General features: G+C 55.6%; 1 protein-coding gene across 1 annotated transcript in view; it reads right to left on the reverse strand.

The window, feature by feature from the left end:
* Positions 1-915: 915 nt before the first annotated feature.
* DNAI2 (dynein axonemal intermediate chain 2) overlaps positions 916-24,401 on the reverse strand; it is a 36,607-nt gene continuing 13,121 nt past the window's right edge. The window contains exons 7-15 of the mRNA XM_006145857.2: positions 22,937-23,079; positions 21,570-21,683; positions 16,740-16,879; positions 15,860-15,982; positions 10,740-10,963; positions 5,760-5,895; positions 5,105-5,251; positions 3,848-4,072; positions 916-2,019 (exon numbers count right to left, since the gene is read on the reverse strand). Of these exons, the coding sequence (XP_006145919.1) occupies positions 1,933-2,019; positions 3,848-4,072; positions 5,105-5,251; positions 5,760-5,895; positions 10,740-10,963; positions 15,860-15,982; positions 16,740-16,879; positions 21,570-21,683; positions 22,937-23,079 (1,339 nt within the window). The 3' untranslated portion in view covers positions 916-1,932. The remainder of the gene's footprint in view (positions 2,020-3,847; positions 4,073-5,104; positions 5,252-5,759; positions 5,896-10,739; positions 10,964-15,859; positions 15,983-16,739; positions 16,880-21,569; positions 21,684-22,936; positions 23,080-24,401) is intronic.

Below are 24,401 nucleotides of genomic sequence, written 5' to 3' on the forward strand. Positions count from 1 at the left end.
AGGAATGGTCACACTGCAATCCCCTCTCCTCCATTCTCTTCTTGGGATTTGGGGGGCTCAAACCACGTATTTGGCCACGTGGGATCCACCCACCTTAACCTCCATGCCACCAGCTGGCCCACTCAGTGAGATTCTTTTAAGAGGTTTTGTTGCCATAGGGCATGTAGAGAGAGAGACAGTGAGAGGGGAAGTGAAAAATCACCCCCATAGGGGATGGCCTTGCTGCAATCCCTTCTCCATTCTCCTCCTGGGATCTTGGGCATGCACGCATACACACCTAGCGTGATTTTTAAGCCACCAGGTTTGGGGCTTGAACTGCAGTTGGCCACGTGGGAGTCCAGTGATGTAACCCGTACGCCATTTACTGGTCTCAGTGAGATTTTTTTGTTTTATTTTTTTGAGAGGTTTTTGCTATAGGATGCGTGTGCTCGCCAGAAAGAGAGAGAGAGACATAGAGACAGAAAGTGAGAAATCACCCCCCAGGGGGTATGGCTACGCTGCAATCCCTTCTCCTCCATTCTCCTCTCGGGATCTTGGGCATGCATGTACACGCGCCTGGCATGAGTTTAAGCCACCAGGTCCGGGACTCGAACCATGGTAGATGACATGGGAGTCCAGCGACATAGCCATTACATCAACTGCTGGTCCCTCCTCAGTGAGATTCTTAACACAGGCTATTTTTTTTTTTTTGAGAGGTTTTTGCTATAGGATGCGTGTGCTCGCCAGAAAGAGCGAGAGAGACATAGAGACAGAAAGTGAGAAATCACCCCCCAGGGGGTATGGCTACGCTGCAATCCCTTCTCCTCCATTCTCCTCTCGGGATCTTGGGCACGCACGCACACGCACCTGGCGTGAGTTTAAGCCACCGGGCCCAGGACTTGAACCATGGTCGACTACATGGGAGTCCAGTGACATAGCCATTACGCCATCTGCTGGTCCTAACACAGGTATTTCTGAGGGGCACAGTGGATCCTGTCAAGATCAGCTGCACCCACAGAGGGTGCATCGGTCGGACTGCAGGTACAACGTGGGCTGGGAGATGCCCTCTGCCCTGTGACGTTTCTGATGAAGCTCTGCTGAGCTGTGGTTTCAAGGTGCCCTTGGGGTAGCTCCCTGTCCACTTTGGGGCCCCCAAAGGCTCTGCACTGCCGTGGGGGTTCGCCAGCACTCCCACCCCACTCTGCCCTCATGGCTCTGTGACAGGCAAGTCCGTGCACCAGGGACTCTGAAGGGAAGACGCGGGGCAGCAAGGAAAGCTGCCTGCACCGGAGGCCTGCCGCGCTGACCATCGGTACGGGTCTTAATTTAATCATGTAAGAGCTGAGACCGGGACAGCCTGCGGTGCACAGGGTGGCCAGCCAGCCACAGACGCACACGCTCTGGGGACCCCGGAGGGTTGTGTGTGCGGGTGCCTGGGAGGTGCTGGGAAAGGCTTCGTAGACGTGGATGGGCTCCCAGTTGCTGACATGCAGGTGGACAAGGAGGGTCAGGAAAGAGGAGAGACCCTTCCCAGCCCCAGGTCTTCCCGAAGCCCCACTGAGGCTGGCAAGCCCGGCTGAAGCTTTCAAGCTCCCGGAGGTGATGGCTGTCAGAGAAGCCTGCGAGTCTGAATTAGAGGAAATGGCAGGGCCGGGCTGGGGCGGACCTGAAGTGGGGCTGGCCTTGGCCTCTGGTGTGCTCGGGACAGGGGCTAAGATGGGCATGTGAGGGTGGGGCTCAAGTTCTGTCCCTCCCCTCTCCTAAGGCTGGGCTCCAGTGAGCCAGGGTGGGCCAGCGCTCTGTGCGGGTGGGCTGGCCAGGGCCTCCATCCTCCGGCTCCACCGCACACGTGTGGATGCTTTAAGAGGAGCTGAGCCCCCGCCTGTAAGACCCGGGCGAGACCAAGGGCTGGGGCGGCGGGCTCGGGGCCACACTGCAGTCCAAGGCTGGCGTCTAGGCCGGCGTCTCCTCCTCGCCTTCTTCCTGCCCTGTGTCCTCTTCCTCCGGCTCCTGGTCTGTGTCCACAGCTTGCTTTTGCTTCTGTGGAGGGGACACAGCACAGAAGTGTTGGTGGGACCAGCCTATCCCCCAACCCCATGTCAGCCCCATGAGGTCAGAGCAGCCCATCAGCTGAAGTCTGGATTGTGGAGTTCCTGGAGTCCCGTGGGCCCGCTCTATGGCCGGCAAGAGCCTGCGGGGAGGGAAACGGGCAGGGCCCAGGGAATCCTGCTCGGGCTGCTTGTGGACTGGGCGACTTCAGACCAGCTTTGCCCAGTCTCCTCCAGGCCCTCACCTGTACACACACGGTGCCTTGCGGGGCTGAGCCTGGGCCTAGCAGAACGAGCATGGGCATGTGGGGACCCAGCACAGACAGTCCCCACATACGTAGGGTGGCTCCAGTAGGGGCAGTGCTTGCTTGGCTCCACCCACCAGAGCTGTGGGCCAGAGCAGACTCAGAGAGGGAGTTGCAGTGAGAGAGGGCAGGGCCGAGCCTGTGAACATTAGCCCCTTCCGAGGTACAACCTCATCGAGAACGAGACAGGACAGGGGGTTGGTGTGGGTTCGCCTTTGGGCGATGGTGGGAGCAGCCCTGGGCCACGGTCAGAGAGCCAGGACCTTAGTCTCCACTCTTTGAAACCGGGGAGCTCTCTGTCCCGCTGTGCACACGGAGAGCCAGAGTCCTTGCCTCACACCCAAGTACCGCCAGAGGCAGAATGTGCCAGCAGAAATCCTCCCCTGGGTGTAGACCCGTGGGGAGAGGACAGAGAAGGAGTGGAGTGGTCATCTCTGTGTGCTTCGCCACTCTCCCCTCTGTCCACCTCACCATGACCAAGAACGTCACATAGCTCTTCTCGAAGGCAGGAAGAAAGGCCCATGCCAGGGCCAGTGCTCTGCCGCCACTGCCTTCAAATTCGGAAGGCATTTCAGACAAGGTTTCATTATGCATCCCACCCCCCAGTAGCTAGCCTTGCTCACAAGGGTAGCCCCTGGTGTGCCTTCGCTGGCCCCTGCCCCCCATGCAGGTCGCTGGCTCTTTCCCACCTTGGCATCTGATCTGTGGGTCCCTCAAGCAATGGATGACCCACACGGACAAGGTCTTTTCCCCTCTCTGTCCCTTGATACAGAAGTAGGCCTGGAAGATGGCCAGGTGCCATCTTTATAGTTCAATATCCTTATTTTCCAAAAAAAGAAATTGTTCTTTTTTTTTTTTTGAGAAGTTTTTGCCTTAGGGCACATGCACTTGCTGGAGAGAAAGAGAGACAGAGATAGTGAGAGGGAAGTGAGAAATCGCTCCCTGAGGGAATGGCCACACCACAATCCCTTCTCCATTCTCCATTCTCCTCCTGGGATCTTAGGCATGCACACACATGGGCCCAGTGTGAGTTTCAAGCCACCAGGTCTGGGACTCAAACCATGGTCGGCCTTGTGGGAGTCCAGCAACGTAACCACTATGCCAACTCCTGGCCCCTTCCAAGGGAAATGTAAGGACCAAGACCAGCTTGGGAAGAAGAGCTGGAAAGTGCCAGAGGGCCAGATGAGCTGAGTGCAGGTCACACTCCTGACACCACAATGCAATGTCACGGCTCTTTCCTTCACGAGCCCTGAGGCCCACTGTTCCCTGACAGGACCTTCTGTGAGCGAGGTCTAGATACGCCCATCATGGCAGTGGGGAGGATGCCAAGAAGCTTGCAGCCCAGAGCAGGCTCCTCCCTGTGGAACCCAAAGTCCAATTGGACTTAAGAGTCCTTGGAAGGAAGGGAGTTTCTCCTCCCCCTTGTCAGACAGGGAGATAAAGGTCCAGCTGGCAAGGCCGGACGCAGAAGCCGTGGCCCCCACCCGGCCCCCGAGTCCCTGCCGAGGGCTCTACCAGCTTTGACTTCTTCACGGCGTCCACCTCCTTCTTCCTCAGCTCTGAGAAGATGACGTCGAAGAACTCTTCCTCGGCCTTGGCCACCAGCTCCTGCAGGTCGACGGCAGGTTCCTCGTACCTCTGGTCATCGTCCTTGCCCTCTGCCCTGCCCTTCTCCTTCAGCCGCATCTCCCGGTGCCTGGCCTCCAGGATCTTCTCTCGCCGGGTCTCACGCTCGAACATCTGGGGACACAGGGACAGAGGCCAGGGTAGAGCGTGGGGCGGCTGTCTGCTGCCACCAAGGAGCCAGGGCGGGCTTCTCCTGAGTCCTCACTCAGCTCAGAGAGGCCCGTGGGGTCTGTCGTCGGAGCCGGCATTGAGAAGAGAGGGCTGAATGTTGGGGTGGGAAGGCTGGAGCGGGGTGCCCAGTTATCCAGCTCATGGGCCACAGGGCGAGCAGTGCCCTCTGGAGTCCTGCACTGTGGTGACCCTGGGCCCAGTGAGGACCAGCTCTGTGGGGAGACCCCAGTCTTGGGCAGAGCCACGAGCTCTTCATGCCTCAGCACTTGGCTTTCAACCTCGCCGTGTGCAATGGGACCGGGAGCTGCCTCCAGGCTGCCTGTGGGCAGGGGCAGAGGATCTGTGCCCTCCTGGCCCAGGGGCAGCCCCTTCCATCGGCTCCGTGGGCAACCTGTGAAGCCGTCACTGGAAAGGGTCACCCCTCAACCCCCCCATTTTGAAATAAGAGAAACCGAATGAATCAAATCATTTTGATTTTCAGCTGAAAACTTGGAGCCTGGAAAGGTAAATAAAGCTGGTAGGGATCAGCAGATGGCGCAGTGGTTACATCGCTGGACTCCCATGTAGTTGACTATGGTTCGAGTCCTAGACCCGACGACTTAAAACTCAGGCTGGGCGCAAACGCACGTGTGCCCATGCCCCCTGGGGGGTGATTTCTCACTTTCTGTATCTCCATCTCTGCCTACCTCTTCGGCGAGTGCACATGCCATATAGCAAAAATCTCTCTAAAAATTTTTAAAAAGCTGCCTGCCCAGGGCACATGGCCAGGTGGCGGCTGAGCCAGGGTGGATTTGGGCCCTGCTGACGTGCCCTGTGGAGCTCACATGAGGAACAGCATGACCTTCCTGACAGCGACTCCGTCTCCCCAGAGACCCAGAGCAGGAGGGAGGGGACGGCCTGCTCTGGTTGCCTGCTCTAAGGCCGGGCCAGGTGAAGACATGGCCGGGGTGGGGCTGGCTGGTGCCCAGCACTTACTGCAGAGGCGCTGTTCTTCTCGTTCCTCTGGAGGGTGGAGAGCCCACTCGAGACCTCCAGCAGGGTGGTTGTCCCCAGCTGGGAGCCACAGGCAATGAGACTCCCATTGTCCTGCACCCGGAGGCAGAAGAGGGCCTCGTCACATACCTGCTGGGGGACAGAAAGGCCTCGGTGGGGCAGGAGCGAGGAGCAGTTACCTCTGCCTAGCTGACCCCGGAGGCTTAGCCACTCGGTCCTGGCCATACACCCTCAGACGCCGGCCCACAGGGTGAAGCCTGAACTGCAGACTGGCTGTCAGGATCCTTGGCCTCCCAGCCCAGCCCTCCCCACCTCACCCCCTGCCGTCCACCCATGGCCTCCCATGGTATATGCTAACATTAGCTCAGACTCGCAGGGGCAGCTGCCAGGAGCCATGTCTGGGTGCTCTGGAGGAGAAGGGTCTCAAGTCCCCCAGGCCCTTCAACCTCTGCAGGAACACATGTTCCTGGAGCAAAAGGAGCAGTCAACTCAGCTCACCCAGAGACGCCCCCAAACTCACAGATGCACCCGACCACACACGTGTTCATGCCATGCCATGGCCATGCTGCCCTCAGACCCATCTGAAAAAGGGCTCCCCTAACCGAGGGCTGGATGCACAGGGAGGGGTGCACATGACCTTCAGGCTGAGGGCAGGGTCACACTGCTTGAACACAATGTCCCAGATGTCCAGCGTCCCATCCATCTTGGTGGTGAAGAAAACCGCTGGCCTCGTGGGGCTCCAGGCGCCGTCGGTGAGGTAAGCCATGTGGTACCTGTGGGAGCCGGGCCGTGTCGGGGGCCACCATGGCTGAGGGACAGGCTGCTGGGCCCCAGCGCCACCCTCCAGGCCCTGCCGGGCTCCAGGCCGCCCACCCTCCCCTGTGCTTGACTTCTCGCTATGCAGACCTCTGCTGTCCAAGCCTCAAGGCTGCTCTTCGCTTTGAAAAGAAAAGCAGAGCCAGCAGGTGGCGTGGAGGTTAAGGCACCAGATCCCACATGGCCTATGGTGCAGTTTGAGTCCTGTATCTGGTGGCTCGAAAAACATGCCAGGGGCCCAGCATTTGGTGTGGTGGTTAAAGTGCTGGGCTCTGACCTGGCTGACTCCAGTTCAAGTCCTGGACCTGGTAGCTTGAAAATCGTGTTGGGTGTGTGTGTGTGCATACCTAAGGAGGCTGGAGGAGAGGGAAGTGTGGCCTGGCCATCTGTGCTGGGGGCGATTTCTTACTTTCCCTCTCTCTGTCTCTGTCTCTGGTGAGTGCATGCACCCTGTGGCAAAAAAACCTTTATTTTTAAATTAAAAAATAATTATTTATTTAATTTTATTTATTCATTCACTTATTTTTTAATCTGACCAGATACACACACACACAAATACACACACACACGGAGAGAGAGAGAGAAAGAGAGAGAGAGAGAGAGAGAAAGAGAGAGAGAGAGAGCACACACACACACACACGGAAAGAGAGAGAGAGAGAGAAAATGAGAAAGCAAGCCACTGGATCTAGGACTCGAATTGTGGTCGGCCATGTGGGAGTGTCCAGCACCTTAACCACCACACCACCTGCTGGTCCCATGGCAAACAAAGCTAAAAAATATATATATATATAAAGGAAAAAAGAAAAACACGCCAGACTCATGAGCATGCGTGTCCAAAAGCCCGAGAGGAGAATGGAGAAGGGACTGCAGCGTGGACCTTCTCCCGGGGGGATGATCTCTCACTTTCTCTCTCCATGTCTCTCTCTGACAAGTGCATGCATCCTGGAGCAAAAATTAAAACAAAAGAAAATTGATTTCTTTCATGAGCGAGAGAGGGAGAGCGCACCCTCCCCGAGGCCTTGATGCCAGGATCCACCCCCAGCGTCAGCCAGCCTGAACCATGCCACCCGCATGCCTGGCATACTTGGAAAGGCCCCCGAGCATGACCTTCCCCCGTGGGCCAGCCTTGCAGAGTCACATTTGACTGTGGCCCTCTGTGTGGCCCCGTGCAGGCGGCTCTTCCCCACGGACAGCTCCAGGCACTCATGGTCTTGCGCCCAGCCCTGGGACACGCGGAGAGCGGTTGAAGAAGGACGTGCCCGGAGACATGCGTAACACGGGGTTACAACAGCTATGCGTCCCACTTGGTTTAATCTGGGCTTTTAGAAGTTTCTTCACTGAACAATTTTTAAAAAGGAACACACAGGGGCGGGCAGGTGGCATGGTGGTTAGGGTGTTGGACTCCCATATGACCAACTATGGCTCAAGTCCCGGACCTGGCAGCTTGCTTTCTCACTTTCTCTTTCTCTCTCTGTCTCTGTTTGGTCAAATTAAAAAAATAAATAATAACAGCAAATAAAGTTAAATAATTCGTTTTTTTTTTTTCTTAAAAAGTAAACAAGCACACACGTGCATACACAGTGGAGACTTGGCCACCAAAACCCATTCTCCTTTCCTGCTCAGTGACCCAGTCGTAGCTGGGCCCGTGGTGGCCAGGCCAGAGACTACACTTCCCAGCCTTCTTTGCAGCTGTGTGTGTGGACACTCGGCCACAGCCGGAGGCATGGTGGAGAAGAAGGAAACCCCCTGGCCAGTGGGCTGGCATGGCGGTCAAGGCAGCTGCACCCCACACTGCCCAGCATGCAGTCTCATCCAGGACCTGGCAGCCTGAGAAACACGCTGGGTGCGTGCGCATGTACACGACATCCTGAGAGGACAATGGAGAAGGGACTGTGGCCATTCTAGGTGCTTTCTCACTCTCCCCTCTCTCTCTCCAGTGAGTGTGTGTGTCCTATAGCAAGAACTTTTTAAAAAGGAAAGAAAAAAAAAAGAAAGAAAAAGAAACTACCTGGGGACCAGCAGTTGGCGTAATGGTTATGTCACTGGACTCCCATGTGGCCTACCGCGGTTTGAGTCCCAGACCTGGTGGCTTAAAATCATGCCAGGGACGTGTGCGTGCGTGCCCAAGATCCCAAGAGAATGGAGGAAAAGGGATTGCGGCGTGGCCATCCCCTCTGGGGGGTGATTTCTCACTTTCTGTCTCTTTGTCTCTGTTTTTCTGGCAAGTGCACATGCCCTATAGCAAAAACCTCTAAAAAAAAAAAAAAAAGAAAGAAAGAAATAAAAAGAAAAAGAAACTATCTGAAGATTTTTGTCTAACAATAAATATTGCTGGATACAGGTATATCCCAAATATTGCATGGACATACTTATGACAAGAAAGGGACCAGCTGGTGGTGTGGGTAAGGTGCTAGATCCCACATGGCTGACCGCCGTTCGAGTGCCGGATCTGGTGACTGAAAGTCACAACAGGCACGGGACCAGCAGATATCATAACAGTTACATCGCCGGACTCCCACGTGGCAGACGGTGGTTCAAATCCCAGACCCAGAGGCTTGAAACTCATGCCAGATGCATGTGCGTACGTGCCCAAAATCTCAAGAGGAGAATAGAGGAGAAGGGATTGTGGCATGATCATCCCCAGTGTGTGTGGAGTGATTTCTCACTTTCTGTCCTCTGCCTATCCAGCGAACGCACATGCCCTATAGCAAAAATCTGTCTCCAAAGAAAGAAAGAAAATCACACCAGGTGCGTATGTGTGCATGCCCCAAACCCCGAGAGAATGGAGGAGGAGGGATTGCAGCATGGCCATCCCCCTTGGGGGTGGTTTCTCGCTTTCTGTCTCTCTCCAGCAAGTGCCCTTGCCCTGTGGCAAAAATTCTAAAAAAAGAAAGAAAGAAAGAAAAAAATGCTTTTGTTGTTTCTTTCTGAAATGTGAATTTAATTTGTGGTCGTGCGTGTGTGTGTGTGTGTGTGTGTGTGTGTGTGCGTGTACGTGAGCAAGCTCAATGACCCTATGCAGAAGGACAACAGGACCTCAGCTCAGGACACAGCCCCCCCCCCCCCCCCCCCCCACACACACACACACACATCTCCCAGGAACAAACCCTGAGCCAAGCTGGAGCAGGCTTGCTCATCACCCCATCCTTGCCCTCACCTCCCCTTTAGCACGCAGCCAGCAGAGGCAGGACCCATGGAAGGCTCCAGAAATCTGAAAAGGACTCCTGGTCTTCCCTCTACCCCAGGTCTCAGGGGCTCAGCGCTTTCCCGCTTGCTGTGGAGTGCAGGCGGTTCGGAGCCTCCGGCCCCTGCAGACTGGGCACGCTGGGCCAGATTTCTACACTTTCGCAAAGCCTGGCTGAGTCTCAGCCCTGAGGAGGCCGAGCGAGCCCATTCCTGGGCTGAATCTTAGATCCAAAACACTGGAACCCAGGGATGGAGTCTGGAATTTGGACTTAAAAAAATAAGTCCTCCTGGGACCAGCAGTTAGCGTAATGGCTATGTTGCTGGACTCCCACGTAGTCAACCATGGTTTGCGTCCCGGACCGGGTGGCTTAAAATTCACGCTGGGCGCTTGTGCGTGCGTGCCCAGGATCCCGAGAGGAGAATGGAGGAGAAGGGATTGTGGCGTGGCCATCCCCCCTGGGGAGTGAATTTGCACTTTCTATCTCTCTGTCTGGCGAGCGCACACGCCCTATAGCAAAAAACCTCTCAAAAAATAAAAAATAAAAAAATAAGTCCTCCCAGGAGATTCTGATGCAACCAGACTTGGGGGCCACCGGACCTGGAGATGCCCGTCAGGGTGGACAGCGGCATCAACGCGAGTCCAGGAGCTGGGAAGGAACCCCTGTGTCCCTCCTTTTCAGCAAGAGAAGGGTGAGGAGTGCTCGGTGGGGAGGAACTGTGGGGGCGGTTAGCTCAGGGTATGTGCAGAGGAGGTGAAAGTGATGGGAGAGATAAGGGGGCCCTTCGGAGAAGAGGTGAGGGGCCACGGCCGTGGCTCTCCTCTGATCCATGTGCTCCCCTCCGGCCTCAGGCGCCCTCTCTGTCCAGCCCTCGGAGGCGGGAAGACCCCTCTGGGTATGGTACTGCCACCAAGCACCAGGCCACCATGGCGAGGCGGCCAGACCCTCCAGCCGAGCTTCCTGGGTTCAAACCCCAGTCCGCTCCCCGCCAGCTGGGAGGCCAGGAGAAGTGCTCGCTGTCTCGTGACTCAGTTTCCTAACACGAAAAGCAAGATGACCGGAAGGGAAATGTTACCACTCCCGGGGCTCTTCTGAGGACCACGGAAATGAACGTGGCTGTCATCAGTGATCCGGGCAATCTGATGCTTTTTCTTCAACAAAATGGAGTAATTTAGCTGCTTGTCATCTTTTTCTCTTTTCTTTCTTTCTTTCTTTTATTTCTTTTTTTTTAAATTTTTTAGAGGGCTTGTGCAATCGTCAGAGTTGGGACGGGGGGTGGGGGGAGATGGACAGTGGGGGAGAAGGCAAGAAAGTACAACCATGGGAGACGGGCCACAATCTCTTCTCCTTCATCACTCCCTCGTCTCAGGATTTGGGGCACGCGTGCACACGCATCCAGCATGTTTTTGAAGCCTGGCTCCGGGACTTGAACCACAAAGTTGGCCATGTGGGATCCAGCAGCCTTTACCACCAGGCCATGGGCTGGCCCCAAGCCACTTCTTGAAACAAGCCTGGGTGTCTGTGGAGGGCTGTTTTCCCAGTCTTACAGATGGACACTGCTGGGCCCGGTGGGCCCCACCGCAGCCCTGCACCCCCAGCCCCCCGCGACCCCTCACTTGGTCCACATGATGGAAGACTCCCGGCTGTCTTCAGACCAGACACGCGCCGTCCAGTCGCCGACGGTCAGGAAGTTCTTCGGGTAGAAGGGGTTTCTCTGGAGGGCGTAGATGGGGCCATGGTGGCCCGAGAAGGTGCACACGATCTTCTCGGCCGCTGTCTTGGCCTTGCGGTTGCAGGAGATGACGATGCCCTGCTCGGTGCCCACCATGAACTTGGTTGGCTGTGGAGGGGGCACAGGAGTGGGGGCTCCATGACACGTCAGCTCTGGGCTTAGCTGACGACCAGCAGCCCGCGGGGGTGGAGGGGTGGTCTGCTGGTGCTGGAAGGGCCCTCAGTTCAAGGCTCTGCCCATTGTGCCCCCCGCCCCCCCGTCACCCCCTTCCCAGCCTCATCAGATCCCACCTGTTTGGGAACTTGTTCGAGGACTCATACTGAATGGTGGCCTCCCTGCCTCTCCCAGTCCCTGGGGGGTCTCATGCTAGGCCATTTGGCATTAAGGGAGCCTAATCCCAGAGGGCTGACTGTGGTTCAAATCCCAGCCCCTGGGCTTGAAAAATGCCCAGGGCAGGTGTCTGCCCCAAATCCTGACAGGACAGAAAAATGGAGACACGCCCCATTGAGGGATGCTTTCTTCCTCTTTATCTGTGTCGCTGTCTCTCTTGGTGAGCACATGCACCCTCTGGCAATTAAAAAAAAAAACCAAAAAACAACCCTGAGCGGGTTCATTCTGTTTATGAACGGAGTAAACGAGGCCCACAGAGAGGATGCAGCGTGACCCGGGTCACTCAGAGGACGGTCAGGGCCTCATCTGGCAGGGCAGGGACATTAGCCTGAGCACGTCTAGGTGGTATGTCCCTGGGGACTCATCACAGTGGCCACCCCCCACCCGGGGAGGCACCCCCCCGCAGGGGGAAAGCCACTCCGCTGCCAGGGATGACGTTTATCTCCCCACTGAGCGACGAGCTCCCCAAGGGAGCACGCCTGTCTAACTTGGTGCTGGGGCCGCCGACTGGCCCCAGGGAGGCCCATGTCACTGCGGACTGCATGGACGAAGGCTGGTCTCCGGACCCCTGACCACAGACCCAGCAGCAGGCCTGCGTGGGTGGTGAGGCTAGGAAGCCGCGCAGACACCTCGCTGCCACAAGGAGCCGGAGGGCCCTGCTGCAGCCCTGACCCAGCCTGCAGAAGTGCCTGCAGGGGACGGGCGGTGCCGAAGCGCCCGTCAGTTGGTACTGGTGAGGGTGTGTCAGCTGCCCCTCCCCGGAAGTCCCTAGGAGCCGGACAGTGGAGGGTGCCCTTGGATGTATTGATAGATTCAGAATCCACCCGCCTCTCGGTACCTCCGTGCCAGCACTCCGGCCCCAGCCCCCTCCATCCTGTGCCTAACTGTTGTCACAGCCTCTGGATTCTACGCCTTTCCCCATGACTATCCTCCCAGTTCAGTGGCCAGACTGTGACCGCTGAGGTGACCCCAGTGAGTTCTGCCCTCTGGTGTGGACACGGCTGTGCCTCAGATCTGCGCTACAGGTCACAGACGCCACTCCCATGGCCACGCTACACTGTGCGGAACCCGGCATGGCAGACTGGGCCCTCCCTCCACGCTGGGCCTGTTGTGAGAGGCCAGTGGGTGGTAGGGTGGTTAAGGCGGTTGGCTTCCACACGGCCAACTCGGTGGTTTGAGTCTGAGACCTGGAGGCTTGAAAATCACTCCGGGAGCGTGTGAGTGCATGCCCAGAGTCCTGGGAGGGGAATGGAGAAGAGCTTGGGACACGGCCATTCCCCGGGGAGAGGGTTCTCACTTTCTCTCTCTTTCTCTGTGTCTCTGTCTCATTCTCTGTAGTGTGCATGAGCCCAGTAGCAAAGTAAAAAATAAAGAAGTCCTGAGAAGGGGGCCCGGGGTGAGGTGCACAGGCTGTCAGCAAGGACAGCAGACAGGAGCTGAATTCTGACGACAACAGAGGGTCGTAGAAGTGACCCTTCCCAGGCAAGCTTCCAGGTGAGGACACGGCCCAGCCACACTCGGAGCACAGCCTCGGGAGAGCTGACGGCACCGCCCCATCACGGTGTTCCAAGCCTCCAGGACTGTGAGGTCAAGTGTGTGTCGTCTTCAGTCACTCGGGTCACAGTAACTGTGATGTGGCAATGGAAGTCACATGAGCTAATCTGTGGCATAAATTGATTGCTGTGGCCTCCCCGATAGCCCCTGCCTAAGCCTCCCCGCGGCCCACAGGCCCTCCACGGTTTCTCTGTCCCCTCCCTTCTCGTCACTCGGCTCCAGTCACACGAGGCACCTTTGGGCCCTCCCCACTCAAGCTCTGAGCCTCAGAACGTTCCTGTGGCAGTGCCCACCCCACCCCCGAGGCCCGCTTGGCTAAGTCTCACTTCCTTCCAGACTTGGCTCAAGTGGCACAAAGCAATGACTCCCAGAGTCGCTGTTTCACATTCCACCCGATCCCCTCAGTCCGACCCACAACTCACACCGCGTACCCTGCTCTACGCTCCTGACCCCACAGTTCCTGTCACCTACAAGCTCTGCGTTCTATTTATTGTTTACGGTCTGTCCCACACGGCGATGCAGCCTGTAAAGGGCAGAGGGGCTTGCTTGTCTCTGATCACAGATGCACCCCGCAAACCCACACCTGGGCCTCGACGACACCAGATGCAAGGAGGTACGGTGGCCCTTCACAAAGTCCTTGCAACCCCGGCTACGTCGCACACTCACATCCAGGCAGACCCAAACACCGAGGCCAGAGCTGGAAGCACCACACAGACGTGTCACCAGTGGAGGAACCGGTAGACAAAACGCAATCTAGTCACACGAGGGCATAATTCTCAGCCCTGAAAGGGAAGGAAACCCCGTCCAGCCATGGGCGAGTCCAAAGGATATCACAGTAAGCGGAATAAGACAGTCACAAAAAGACAGAGTGTAGACCCCGCCGACACGTAGTACCAGAGCAGGTCAACCCACAGAGGCAGAAAGCAGAACGGCAGCGGCTGCTAGGGGCAGGGGAAGGGGGGACTGTCGTTTAACGGGTTGCAGAGCTCCAGCTTTGAAGATGAAAAAGCTCCAGAGACAGCAGTGTGGACAGGCCTAACACTCCTGAATCACACACTTGGAAACGGTCACGGTGGTACATTTCGTGATGCGCTTTTTTTCTGTTTTTACGCTTTTCTGTGCAAGACAGAGTGCACATGTGTTTATGTGGGAGGGAGAGAGGGAGAGAGACCCTTCACAGGGTGTGTCATCTGCAGTCCTCTCCAGCTCATCAGCCCTTGGGCACCCATGACCAACATATACCAGGCTGGCAGGGCAGTGGATTTGAACCACAGCAGGGTGTGAGATCGGCTTCTCTTGAACAGCGCATTACTGCTGCGTCTCCAAGCCAGCGTGTTAAGTTATGTGCTTTCTCACACAATCTAAGCAAATAAACTGGGCTACGAGTCGTGTGTCAGAGCCGAGAAGAGGCCAAGCTCAGGAGGTCCAGGAGAACACAGTCTGGTGGCATCCAGCGCACTCGGGGTGCCTGGGACCTCCTCGGGCAGCAAAGCCACGCAGGTGCAGGATTGATAGCCTGGCCTTGGCGTTGGAGCCCCGGCTGGAGTCCCACCCTCGCCATGTACAAGCACTCGTAACCTAACCTCACCGAGAAGAATCTTGTCTATCTGGAAAGTAGCGACAACACGCCCTCACGAGGTGGTTACAGGCGACTGTACTGCTCACCTGTCAGGCTGAGGCGGCTAGAGCGTCCGCGCTCAGGGAGGGGCGGGCTCGGGGAAGGCGGGTGAGGGGCGTGGCCAGAGCATCTAGAGCGTCGGTGCTCAGGGAGGGGCGGGCTCGGGGAAGGCGGGTGAGGGGCGTGGCCAGAGCACCTAGAGCGTCCGCACTCAGGGAGGGGTGGGCGTGGGAAGGCGGGTGAGGGGCGTGGCCAGAGCAGCTAGCTCTTGGCCTGGAAATCTTTGCGTCCAGGACAGGTTGTTTGTCTGGGCCCTCCCCACTCCAACCTCCGTACCCAGTGTCTGTCCTCTCCTGTCGGGGTCAGGGATCAGTTGAATCGTCTCTGCTCTCATGTCATCCCACCAGCATTTATCCCTCAGCCTTGGGAAAGGTCTCCCAGGGCAGGTGTGAGGCCAGAACCTCCCAAAGTCCTAGGAATGATGCCATGTGACATCGATGCAAATAAGTGACACCCCCAAGGGGAAACCAGGCCTGAGTGTACATGAGATACGAGCCAGGAATGAGCCCGAGACAAGAGCCATCTGGGAGAGTAACTTTCCTGCTTTAGAGAGACAACCTTCATCTGCTACTTCAAGGAACTTCCCTGCATTGACACACTCACATTACTGCTCAATTTCGTTATTATTATTATTTTTAATTTACTTATTTCCTCCATGAAAGTGATAGAGAGACAGAGTGACAGCACCGCCAACAAGAGGTGACACCATGATCCATCCACGGCCTCGGCCAGCCCTGGGTCCCGGGCATGCAGGTACCCAGCACGGGCAGGGAGGTCTCTGGGTATCAACCTAGAACCTCCCGACGTGGGCCAGCCTTCCAGAGCATTACGTTCTACCCCGCTCCACCATCCGACCCGTGTCAGTTCTCCACTGCTCTCTCAGTTACCGACCACCGTGATCACGCCTGAACTCTGGTTTCCCAAGGAGCCTCCTCCAGTATCACTTCCGTCTTCAACACCTCTTCCTTCCTCAGTGGAAGGGAAGTGACAAGCCCAAGGCTCCACAAGAGGCAGGGACAGGGCCTGGGTCAGGGACCAAGCCACCTGATATTGCTCTTGGGCAGGGTTCTTTCCATAGCACTGGGCTTCTCTGGAATTCTGTCCCGCCTGGAAGACTTCTGGTCAGCATCCCCACTAGCCAGGTGGCGGCTTGGCCTAAATAGGAATGACCTTCTTCTCCGAGCGGCTCTGCTGCCCCCTGCTGGAATATTGCTGTAACGACCACACCAGTCTGAACGACTGCAATGGGGCTGGCGGCCTTGGGGCTGGCCCCCCACCCTCTTGTCCAGAGCCTTTGACTCACTACTGTGGCCTGTCTTTAGCCCCAGCTGCTCTGACAGTGGAAGTCACACGGAGTAGGGGTGAAAGCAAAGGACACTCACCAGAGTCGGCTCGAACTCCAGGGAGATGGCGCCCAAGGCGTTCTCCAGCTGTTCCTTCCTGGTGATGTCCATGACCACCACCTCCGTGGGCTCGCTGATCTTCCGGATGTCCCACCACATGACCTGGCGGGAGGGCCACGCTGAGACTGTGGGGCCGCGGGGCCCCTGGCTGTGACCTCCCCAGCCCCTTCCACCTCCCACGGGGCAACCTGGGATATGGGACCCGTGAGAGCAAATGCAGTGAAGAATCACTGCTCTGGCCCACAGTCCCCAAGCCATGTCAAATCCAGACACCGGGGCCTCGCCCCAGAACAACTGAATCAAAACCACCAGGCGTGGGCCCAGGAAGTTGTATTCTTCAAGGCCCACCACAATTTGGCACTTTCTAGCAATGTTAAAAATACACCTGGGGGTCCAGCATTTGGTGTGGTGGCTAAGGTGCCGGACTCCCCCAACTATGGTTCGAGTCTTGGACCTGGTGGCTTGAAAATCACACCAAGTGTGTGCATGCCCCAAACCCTGATTGGAGAATGGAGGAAAAAGGATTGTGGCATGGCCGCCGCCACCACCACCACCACCCCCCGGGGTGATTTCTCACTTTCTGTCTTGGTCTTTCTGGCGAGTGCATATGCCCTATAGCAAAAACCTTTCCAAAAAAAATCCATGCGTAGTATTTTTATGCTCTGCATTTTCTGTGAGCTTTTGAAGGCCCCTCGTAGGTGAGAGGAAGGCATCTTGGTCTCTGCCCTTTTGCATGTATGGGCCACTGTTCAATTACGAACTTAGGTGCACAGGGAAGCAGTCCCCACGTGATTCTGACGGGACGCAGGAGCCGGTACTGCCCTCCCAGCACCCCGACTCCGTGCCTGGCCGGGCGTACCTGGCCATCGGTGGACGCGGAGAAGCACTCGGTGCCTGTCTTCGACTGCAGCCAGATGGTGCCGTACACAGGATCCCGGTGACTGAACTCCACGGTGGACAGCTCGGCCACCAGACTGCCCTTCCGGGTGTCCCAGCAGGCTGTGGGAGGAGATGAGGGTGGGGTGAAAGGGGCATAGGCTTCCCCTCAGGAGTAGGGAGCAGGGGACAGAGGGACACTACTTCTCCTGGTTTGGCAGGTGTGTTATGTGGTTTTGTTTTTTTTTGTTTTTTTTTAGAGGTTTTTGCTACAGAGTGCGTGTGCTCGCCAGAAAGACAGAGAGAGACAGAGAGATAGAAAGCAAGAAATCACCCCCCATGGGGGATGGCCACACTGCAATCCCTTCTCCTCCATTCTCCTCTTGGGATCTTGGGCACGCATGAACACGCACCCGGCGTGAGTTTGAGCCGCCAGGTCCAGGACCTGAACCGCGGTTGACAATGTGGGAGTCCAGCGACATAGCCATTACGCTAACTGCTGGTCCCAGGTGTGTTATGTTTTACAGTCAGGTGAGGCAGGCCAGCCTGAGTACCTGGCAGGCCCCTGAGCATGAAGAGACGCCAGCTGCACATGACATTCATTCTGTCAAACTCCTGCCACACGCTATGGGCCACACTAGGCCACGGGGAAGCTGCTGGGGACCTGCCATGCCCCCCGCAGCCCACACTAAGATTACTGTGGGTGCGGGGAGCACATGAGGGTATCAGGGAAAGCCTCTTGGAGGAGGTGACAGAGCTGAGACTGAGGCTAAGCCTCCGGAGGGAGTGAGCTAGGCAGAGAGAAGAAGCTCATCTCCAGCCTGGGTGCGGGGGAGGCAGAGAGGCCCCCTGAGGTGGGACAAACCTCTCCAATGGCAAGAGCCCTTCCCCTTTAACCCCCTGCACTTCTGGCTGCCTCCGTGGGAGAGAAACCCCGAGGAGCTTGCCCCTGGATTGAGCTCTGTTCTCTGTGCTTTGCCAGGAAAGAGGTGAAGCTTATCTATTTTTGTGTCCTTCAAAGATTTTGTTTCACTTTTCCCTGAGCGTGCACTGAGGAGGCTCCCTGTTACCAGAGCTGTTTCTAGAGAAGCCGATTTGTAAAATAACAAAAATACTTTGTCCATACATTTCACCTTATTATTTCCCCACGTCCCAGGCATGGGCTCCTGAACCGGCTGGTTCTTAGCTAAGCTTGCTCTGCTTGGGTGAGGCAGCACTCAGAGCTGGGGCCTGCTGGGTCCTTCTCACCCCTGCAGGGGCCCACCCTCCAGCAGCAGGGCCCAGAGGCTGCGCCGGTCTACACCGCCACGAAAAACCACTGAAAGGGGTTATGAATAATGAGTGAGACAAGGCTGCTGAATAAATCATGCCTAGTGGCCCGTCTCAGTCTGAGCACTCCAGCTCCCAGATAACTTGGCAGAGAGATTTATGGAAGCCTGAATGTATTCCAGAAGAAGGAAACTCCCCTGGAAGGAGGCAGAGGGAGATCGGGACCTCAGGGACCAGCCCAGAGCGTTTCGGAGGAGACGCTGCTCAGCCCTCCTGGTTCCCACTCCCTAAGGAAGAAGAGAAAGCAAAAGAGCGTGTGAAGGTGGGGGCCGTGGGGGCCACTGTTTATGCGAGACTGGTCCGGGGTGTGGTCCTGAGGAGCAGGTGTCTGGCTGGGGTGGGGAGTAGACAGGGATGTTCAGAGCAGATGTGGGCAGGCTTCCTCTTCCACCAGGGGTTAAAAAAGCAAAATCAGTTTCTTGGATTTGCCATTCGCAAAACTTGTGGAGTAAGGACGCCTGAAAAGTCTCTCCTCCGACACAGCCATGAGAAAATTGGTTAAAAATGGTCAGAATCAACTTTCTCAGAACTCTGAAACGAGCCAACCCCGAAGGCGTTTATTCTAGAAAAACAGCTGCATCTGGGTGAGAACAGTGAGTCCTGACACGTTAACTTGCCACAACCAGCTGAAATCTCACGGTCTCTGATCCCACCATAGCCTTGGAGAACAACACCCTGCGTTCCTGCTGGAAACCAGTAGCCTGGCAGTCGGAGGAATAGGATGGGGCTCCTTCAGAGCCTCCAGAACACTGCCATCTGACTGCCTGGTGGTCCCTGGAAGCCCCGCCTTGCTCGGTGACCTACAGCTGGTCTGACTCGGAGTGCACCTGTGAAGTCTGCGGCGTTCTGAACTGGTGGGTGGTGGGTGGGCTAGCCAGGAAGCTCCTGCGGAAAAGCAGGAGCATGACGTGTCCGCAGTGGCTTTAAAAGCTCCAGTGTATGCCTGGGAGCCTGGAGGCCACACGCACAGGCGAATGCATGGCCCACGCTGTGCTACGATCGGGGAAGGCCGGAGGAGGCCTCAGTTCTCACCCCGGCCTGATGTCGGGGCTCCGTGCAGAGGCTGGGTGGGCGGATGACGACTGTCCGCTGGGTGTTGGAGGCAGGCTCGACACGCACACAGAGCCCCTTGGTGAAGACTGGGACATTTAAGCTCCCAGGCTTTAAGAAAATCTTTGCCCATGGGCCAGCAGGTGGCATGGTGGTCAAGGTGCTGGATCCCATATAGCTGACTCTGCAGTTCAAGTCCCAGACCCAGCGGCTTGAGAAACTCAGCAGGTGTGTGTGAACATGTCTGAAATCCTGAGAGAAACTTGGAGGAGAAGGGATTGCAGCTTGGCCCTCACCCTGGGGGTGATTGGGTGATTTCTCACTTTCCCTCTCTCTCTCTCACTGTCTGTCTCTCTCGGGCAAGTGCATGTGCCCCATAGCAAACTTTTTTTTTTTTTAAGAGTTTTTTTGCTATAGGGCGTGTGTGCTCACCAGAGAGAGAGACAGACAGAGACAGAAAGTGAGAAATCACCCCCAACGGGGGATGGCCATGCCACAGTCCCTTCTCCTCCATTTTCCTCTCAGGATTTTCGGTGCACCTGGCAGGAGTTTTAAGCTGCCAAGTCCAGGACTCAAACCGTGGTGGACTATGTGTGAGTCCAGCGATGTAACTATTACACTATCTGCCAGTCCCTAAACTGTTTTTACTTTTAAAGAAACCCTTTGTCCAATAATGAACTCATCACTTAGCTAACCGAGTAAACTGTAGTAACCGCACACGACAGACTACAGGATGAGTTAAGGAAAGCCACTAATAAGAAGTGACAGTGAACAGCAATGGAAACAAACCCCAGGAAGTGCGAGAACCTGGTTCAAAGTTACCGCATGACGTCATACGGGAAGTCCAGTCTTCAGCAAACAACTGTAAGAGACAAACGGGGGGCAGCAGAGTGTCCCCAAGGAAGCCTAGGTGATGGCTGCTCTAGACGAAGCCCTAAACCGTCTATTTAAATACGTTCAGAGGATTCAAGGAAATCATGTTTAAAGGACTCAAGGAGGGCCAGCCCCATGTGCAGTGATTAAGAGCTGTGTATGGGGAGCTGGAACCCACCCGGCTAATCGCAGTTCGAATCCTGGCCTCAGCAGCTTGAAAAACATGCTGGGCACATGTGTGTGTACCCCAAATTCTGATGGGGTGGAGAAATGGAGGAAATGGATTGGGGTGCTTCCTCTCTCTTTCTCTCTAGTGAGAGCACGCATCCTCTAGCAATCAATGAAGAAAAAAGGAATTAAAAACAACCGAAAAATCAATAAAGCCAAAATCTAGTTCCTTGAAAAGATAACAAAAATGAAAAACCTCTAGTTTGACTACTAAGCAAAAAAGAGGGAAGACTGTATTTACTAAAATTTGCCCAGCCTCGTGGTACGTGCGTAGCATCCTGGACTGCAGGGCCGGAAGGAGACTGCAGCATGACCAGACCCTGTCAGCGGTCCCTGCCTCTCTCTCTCTCTCTCTCGTGTGTGAGTGTGCCCTCTATTATGAATGAAATAAACTTCAAATGACAAAAATCACAAAGTAGGGCCAATTACTCCCGACCCTGCAGAAACGAAAGTGATTGTCAGTGGATACTGGGAACCATCGTATGTCAACAAGTCAGAAAATCCCGATGAAATGGAGAAGCTTCTAGAAGGACAGAAACTACCAAGACTGATTGGAGAAGAAATAGACAATGCGAAGAGACCGATACCACGGAAGGAGATTGAATTAGTCATTTTTAAACTCCCAATAAAGAAAAGCCCAGGACCAGAGGGCGTCTCTGGGGAATTCTGCCCAACACTCAAAGAACGAACACCGGTTCTTCACGAACTCTTCAAAAACCCAGAAGAGGAGGGGACACTTGCTAACTCCTATAGGAGTGTATTACGCAGACAGGTGACCACACGACTCCCTGACTGCCGTTCCCCAGATGGGGCTTCTCGTGGCCTCACCGTCCCTGTCAGGCTGGCCCCAGTCAGGTGTTCCTTGACGTGACCTGAACCACAGTCGTTTCGTTTTGTAAAGGGTATTATTTATTTCTTCCAAGAGGCAGAGGCAGCGGCCCCAGCGGTCTTGATGCTGTGATCCTCTACAGCCAGCCAACCCGGACCATGCCCACCCATGAGCCCCGCTTCCCTGGGAGGTCTTCGGATGTGAACCCGGAACCTTCCCAGGTGGGTCGGCCTTGCAGGGTGTCTTGTTTCACTGCTGACCACCGTCCGGCTTCCAATTACGGTTTGCGAAAAAAGATTTCCTGAACTGCTTTGAGACTTGCTCACTGATTACAGCCGGAGATGGCGCCAAGGTGCCAGCAGGCCCTGACTCTAAGGGTGTCTGCAGCTGGCCAGCTGTGGGTCTTCCCTGCCCGCGTGGTCTTCCCGGCCAGGCCCAGGCTGGCATGTAGGCTGTGGCGCCCCCACAGCAGGACCGGTTGCTAGGCGCCTGGACCCCCCTTACCTATCTGCCCGTTGTAGCAGCCCCCCAGGAGCACGTGGGAGTCTTTGGGGTTGTACTCCAGGGTGATGAGCGGAGAAGACGACCTCAGAGCAATTTCAGGCTTGTTGGGGTTTTCTACAACAGAAAGGAATGAGGGGCTGGCAGGCGGCATGGGGGTTAAGGTGCTGGACTCCCACACGGCTGACCACAGTTTGAGTCCCGGACCCAGCGGCTTGCTTTCTCACTTTCCCTCTCTCTCTCTCTCTGGTCAAATTAAAAAGTAGTAATAATAAATAAAATTAAATGATTCTTTAAAAAAGAAAATAAAGCTCACCAAGCTTGGAAAGGAAGGACAGAGCCAACCAGTTTAACCCTGTCTAGACCGGTGCAGGGGCAAGCGACAGGGAGGAAGCCTTGGCCTTTGGGGACTGTTAATGATTTTATTCGGGGGACCAGGATTGGGGTGTGTGCTCATGTGTGTTTAATGATATTTCTAGTTTATTTCCCAGGCTCAGTGTGAAATGAGGTTTCGACTCTCAAGTTTTCAGAGTCAGTCCTCCACGGACTTCTCTGAAGCAGGTCTGTGGACAGAGGGCAGTGACGGAGCCTGCCCGGGGGCTGCTGTGGGAACTGAGGGTGTGAGCAGCGCCGGGTCTGTGCCTGGTACCCACATTCCTTCCGCTCACCGGCTCCCTGCTGGCTCTGGCCCCCAGAGCGGGCCCTTCTATAGACAGCGGTCCACGTTCCCAGGTGGGTTAAGGACAAGTGCTGGCAAAGGTGGGGCAGGGGCTTGAGTCCCCTCGCCGGCCTGCTGGGTCCTTTCTCAGGCTGCTGGGATCCTGGTCTTTTAAAAAATGATTTCTCTAGTTTTCTGTAGGGCACATGTGCTTGCAGGAGAGTGACAGAGAGAGACAGAGAGAGGGAAAGTGAAAAACTATCTCCCAGGGGCATGGCCAGCCATAATCCTTCTCCATTCTCCCTGGACTCTGGGCAGGCATGCGTGTGTGCTGGTGTGATTCTCCAGCCGCTGGGTCTAGACCCTGAACGGCTCAGCAGGTCATGTGGGATCCAGCCTCCTCAGTCTCCATGCCGCCTGCTGGCCCGGGGCTGGTCCTGGTGCCCTGGGTTAAGGAGCTGCACCGGGATGGGCTTGCTGCTCCTGAGTTGGCTCTGGTTGGCTGTGCAGCTATGCCTGAGCCCCGACGGGAGGGACTAGACCAGAGGACGAGTGGCCCCCTCCCGGGCTCCCGGCACCCAGGCTCCTCCTCATGAGATCAGCCCTGTTGGTCCCAAGTTCTATTCCCTCCCTCCCTCTTACCTCCTCTTACACTGGCCTCACCCCAGCCCCTGGGCCCCGACCCGGCCAGCAGCACCCCTGCCCTTCTCACCCAGATCCCAGATGTACGAGTCGTTGCTCATGCCCATAGGCGCCCGCTGGAAGTCCAGGCAAGAGTACGCTATTGCCAACTTCCTGTGGTCGTCCGGGTGCCAGGACAGGTGCGTGGCTGTCCTCTTGACCTCCTGGGGATCCCTTCCGGGAAGAGCAATGAAGGCAAGAGAGAGTGTGAGGCTCCTCAATTTCTCATCAGTTCACGTTTCCCTTCAAAAATTCACTATGTTGAAGCAATTATATTTATTGAGAGAAATCTACTTTTTTTTTTAAAAAAGAATTATTTATTTAATTCCAGTTGTTACTATTTTTTTATAAAAATATTTTATTTAACTTTATCCATTTATTTATTTCAATTTGACCAAAGAGGGACAAAATGAGAGAGAGAAAGTGAGAAGGCAAGCCGTCCGGTCTGGGACCCAAACCGCCGTCGGCCATGTGGGAGTCCATCACTCTCAACCACCACGCCACCTGCCAGGTCCTGTTACCATTATTTTTTAAATTGACCAGAGAGAGACAGAGAGAGAGAGAGGGAAAGGGAGAAAGCAAGCTGCCAGGTCTGGGACTCAAACCGCTGTCTGCCATGTGGAATTCCAGTGCCTTTAACCATCATGCCACATGCTGGCCCAAAAATCTCCTTTTTTTGTAGTTTTTTTTTTTTTTTTGGCTATAGGGTGTGTGTGCTCACCAGACAGACAGACAGAAAGCAACAAATCACCCCACTGAGGAGATGGCCATGCTGCAATTCCTTCTCTATTCTCCTCTTGAACCGTGGTCCACTACATGGAAGTCCAACAGCATAAGCATTATGCCATCTGCTGGTCACAGAAATCTACTTTAAAAACAAAGTTTGCAAGACTCCCATAAACAGAAAACCAGCCTCACGGTTACCACTGAATAAAACGGGGGTGGGGCCGACACTCGTGCTCCTTGGTATTTGCCCAAATGAGTTGAAAATTCACAGCCAGACCAAAACCTGCACCCAGATGTTTATGGCAGCTTTATTCACAGCTGTCAAGCCCGAGGTCAGCCAGTGGCGGGTGGGTAAGGCGGCAGATCCCGCATGGCCAACCGCACTATTTGAATCCTGGACCTAACAGCTTGAAAAACACAGCCGGCGCGTGTGCGCGCACGCCCAGAATCCCGAGAGGAGAGTGGAGGAGAAGGGACTGCAGGGTGGCCCCGATCTCTCGCTTCCCTCGCTCTGTGTTTCTGTCTTTCTCCGGTGAGCACATGCGCCCTGTAGCAAAATTAAATAAAAACCTGGAACTGACGAAGATGTTCTTCATTAGCCCCCCCCAGGGGGGCTGGCCATGCTGCAGTCCATTCTCCTCCATCCGCTTGTCGGGATTTTGGCTTCAGCCACACATGCACCCAGCACGAGTGTTTCTCTCTTTCTTTCTTTCTTTCTTTCTTTCTTTCTTTCTTTCTTTCTTTCTTTCTTTCTTTATTTATCTCTTTCT

Source organism: Tupaia chinensis, unplaced genomic scaffold, assembly GCF_000334495.1.
Source record: "Tupaia chinensis unplaced genomic scaffold, TupChi_1.0 Scaffold000159_1, whole genome shotgun sequence".
NCBI classification, from domain to species: Eukaryota; Metazoa; Chordata; class Mammalia; order Scandentia; family Tupaiidae; genus Tupaia; species Tupaia belangeri.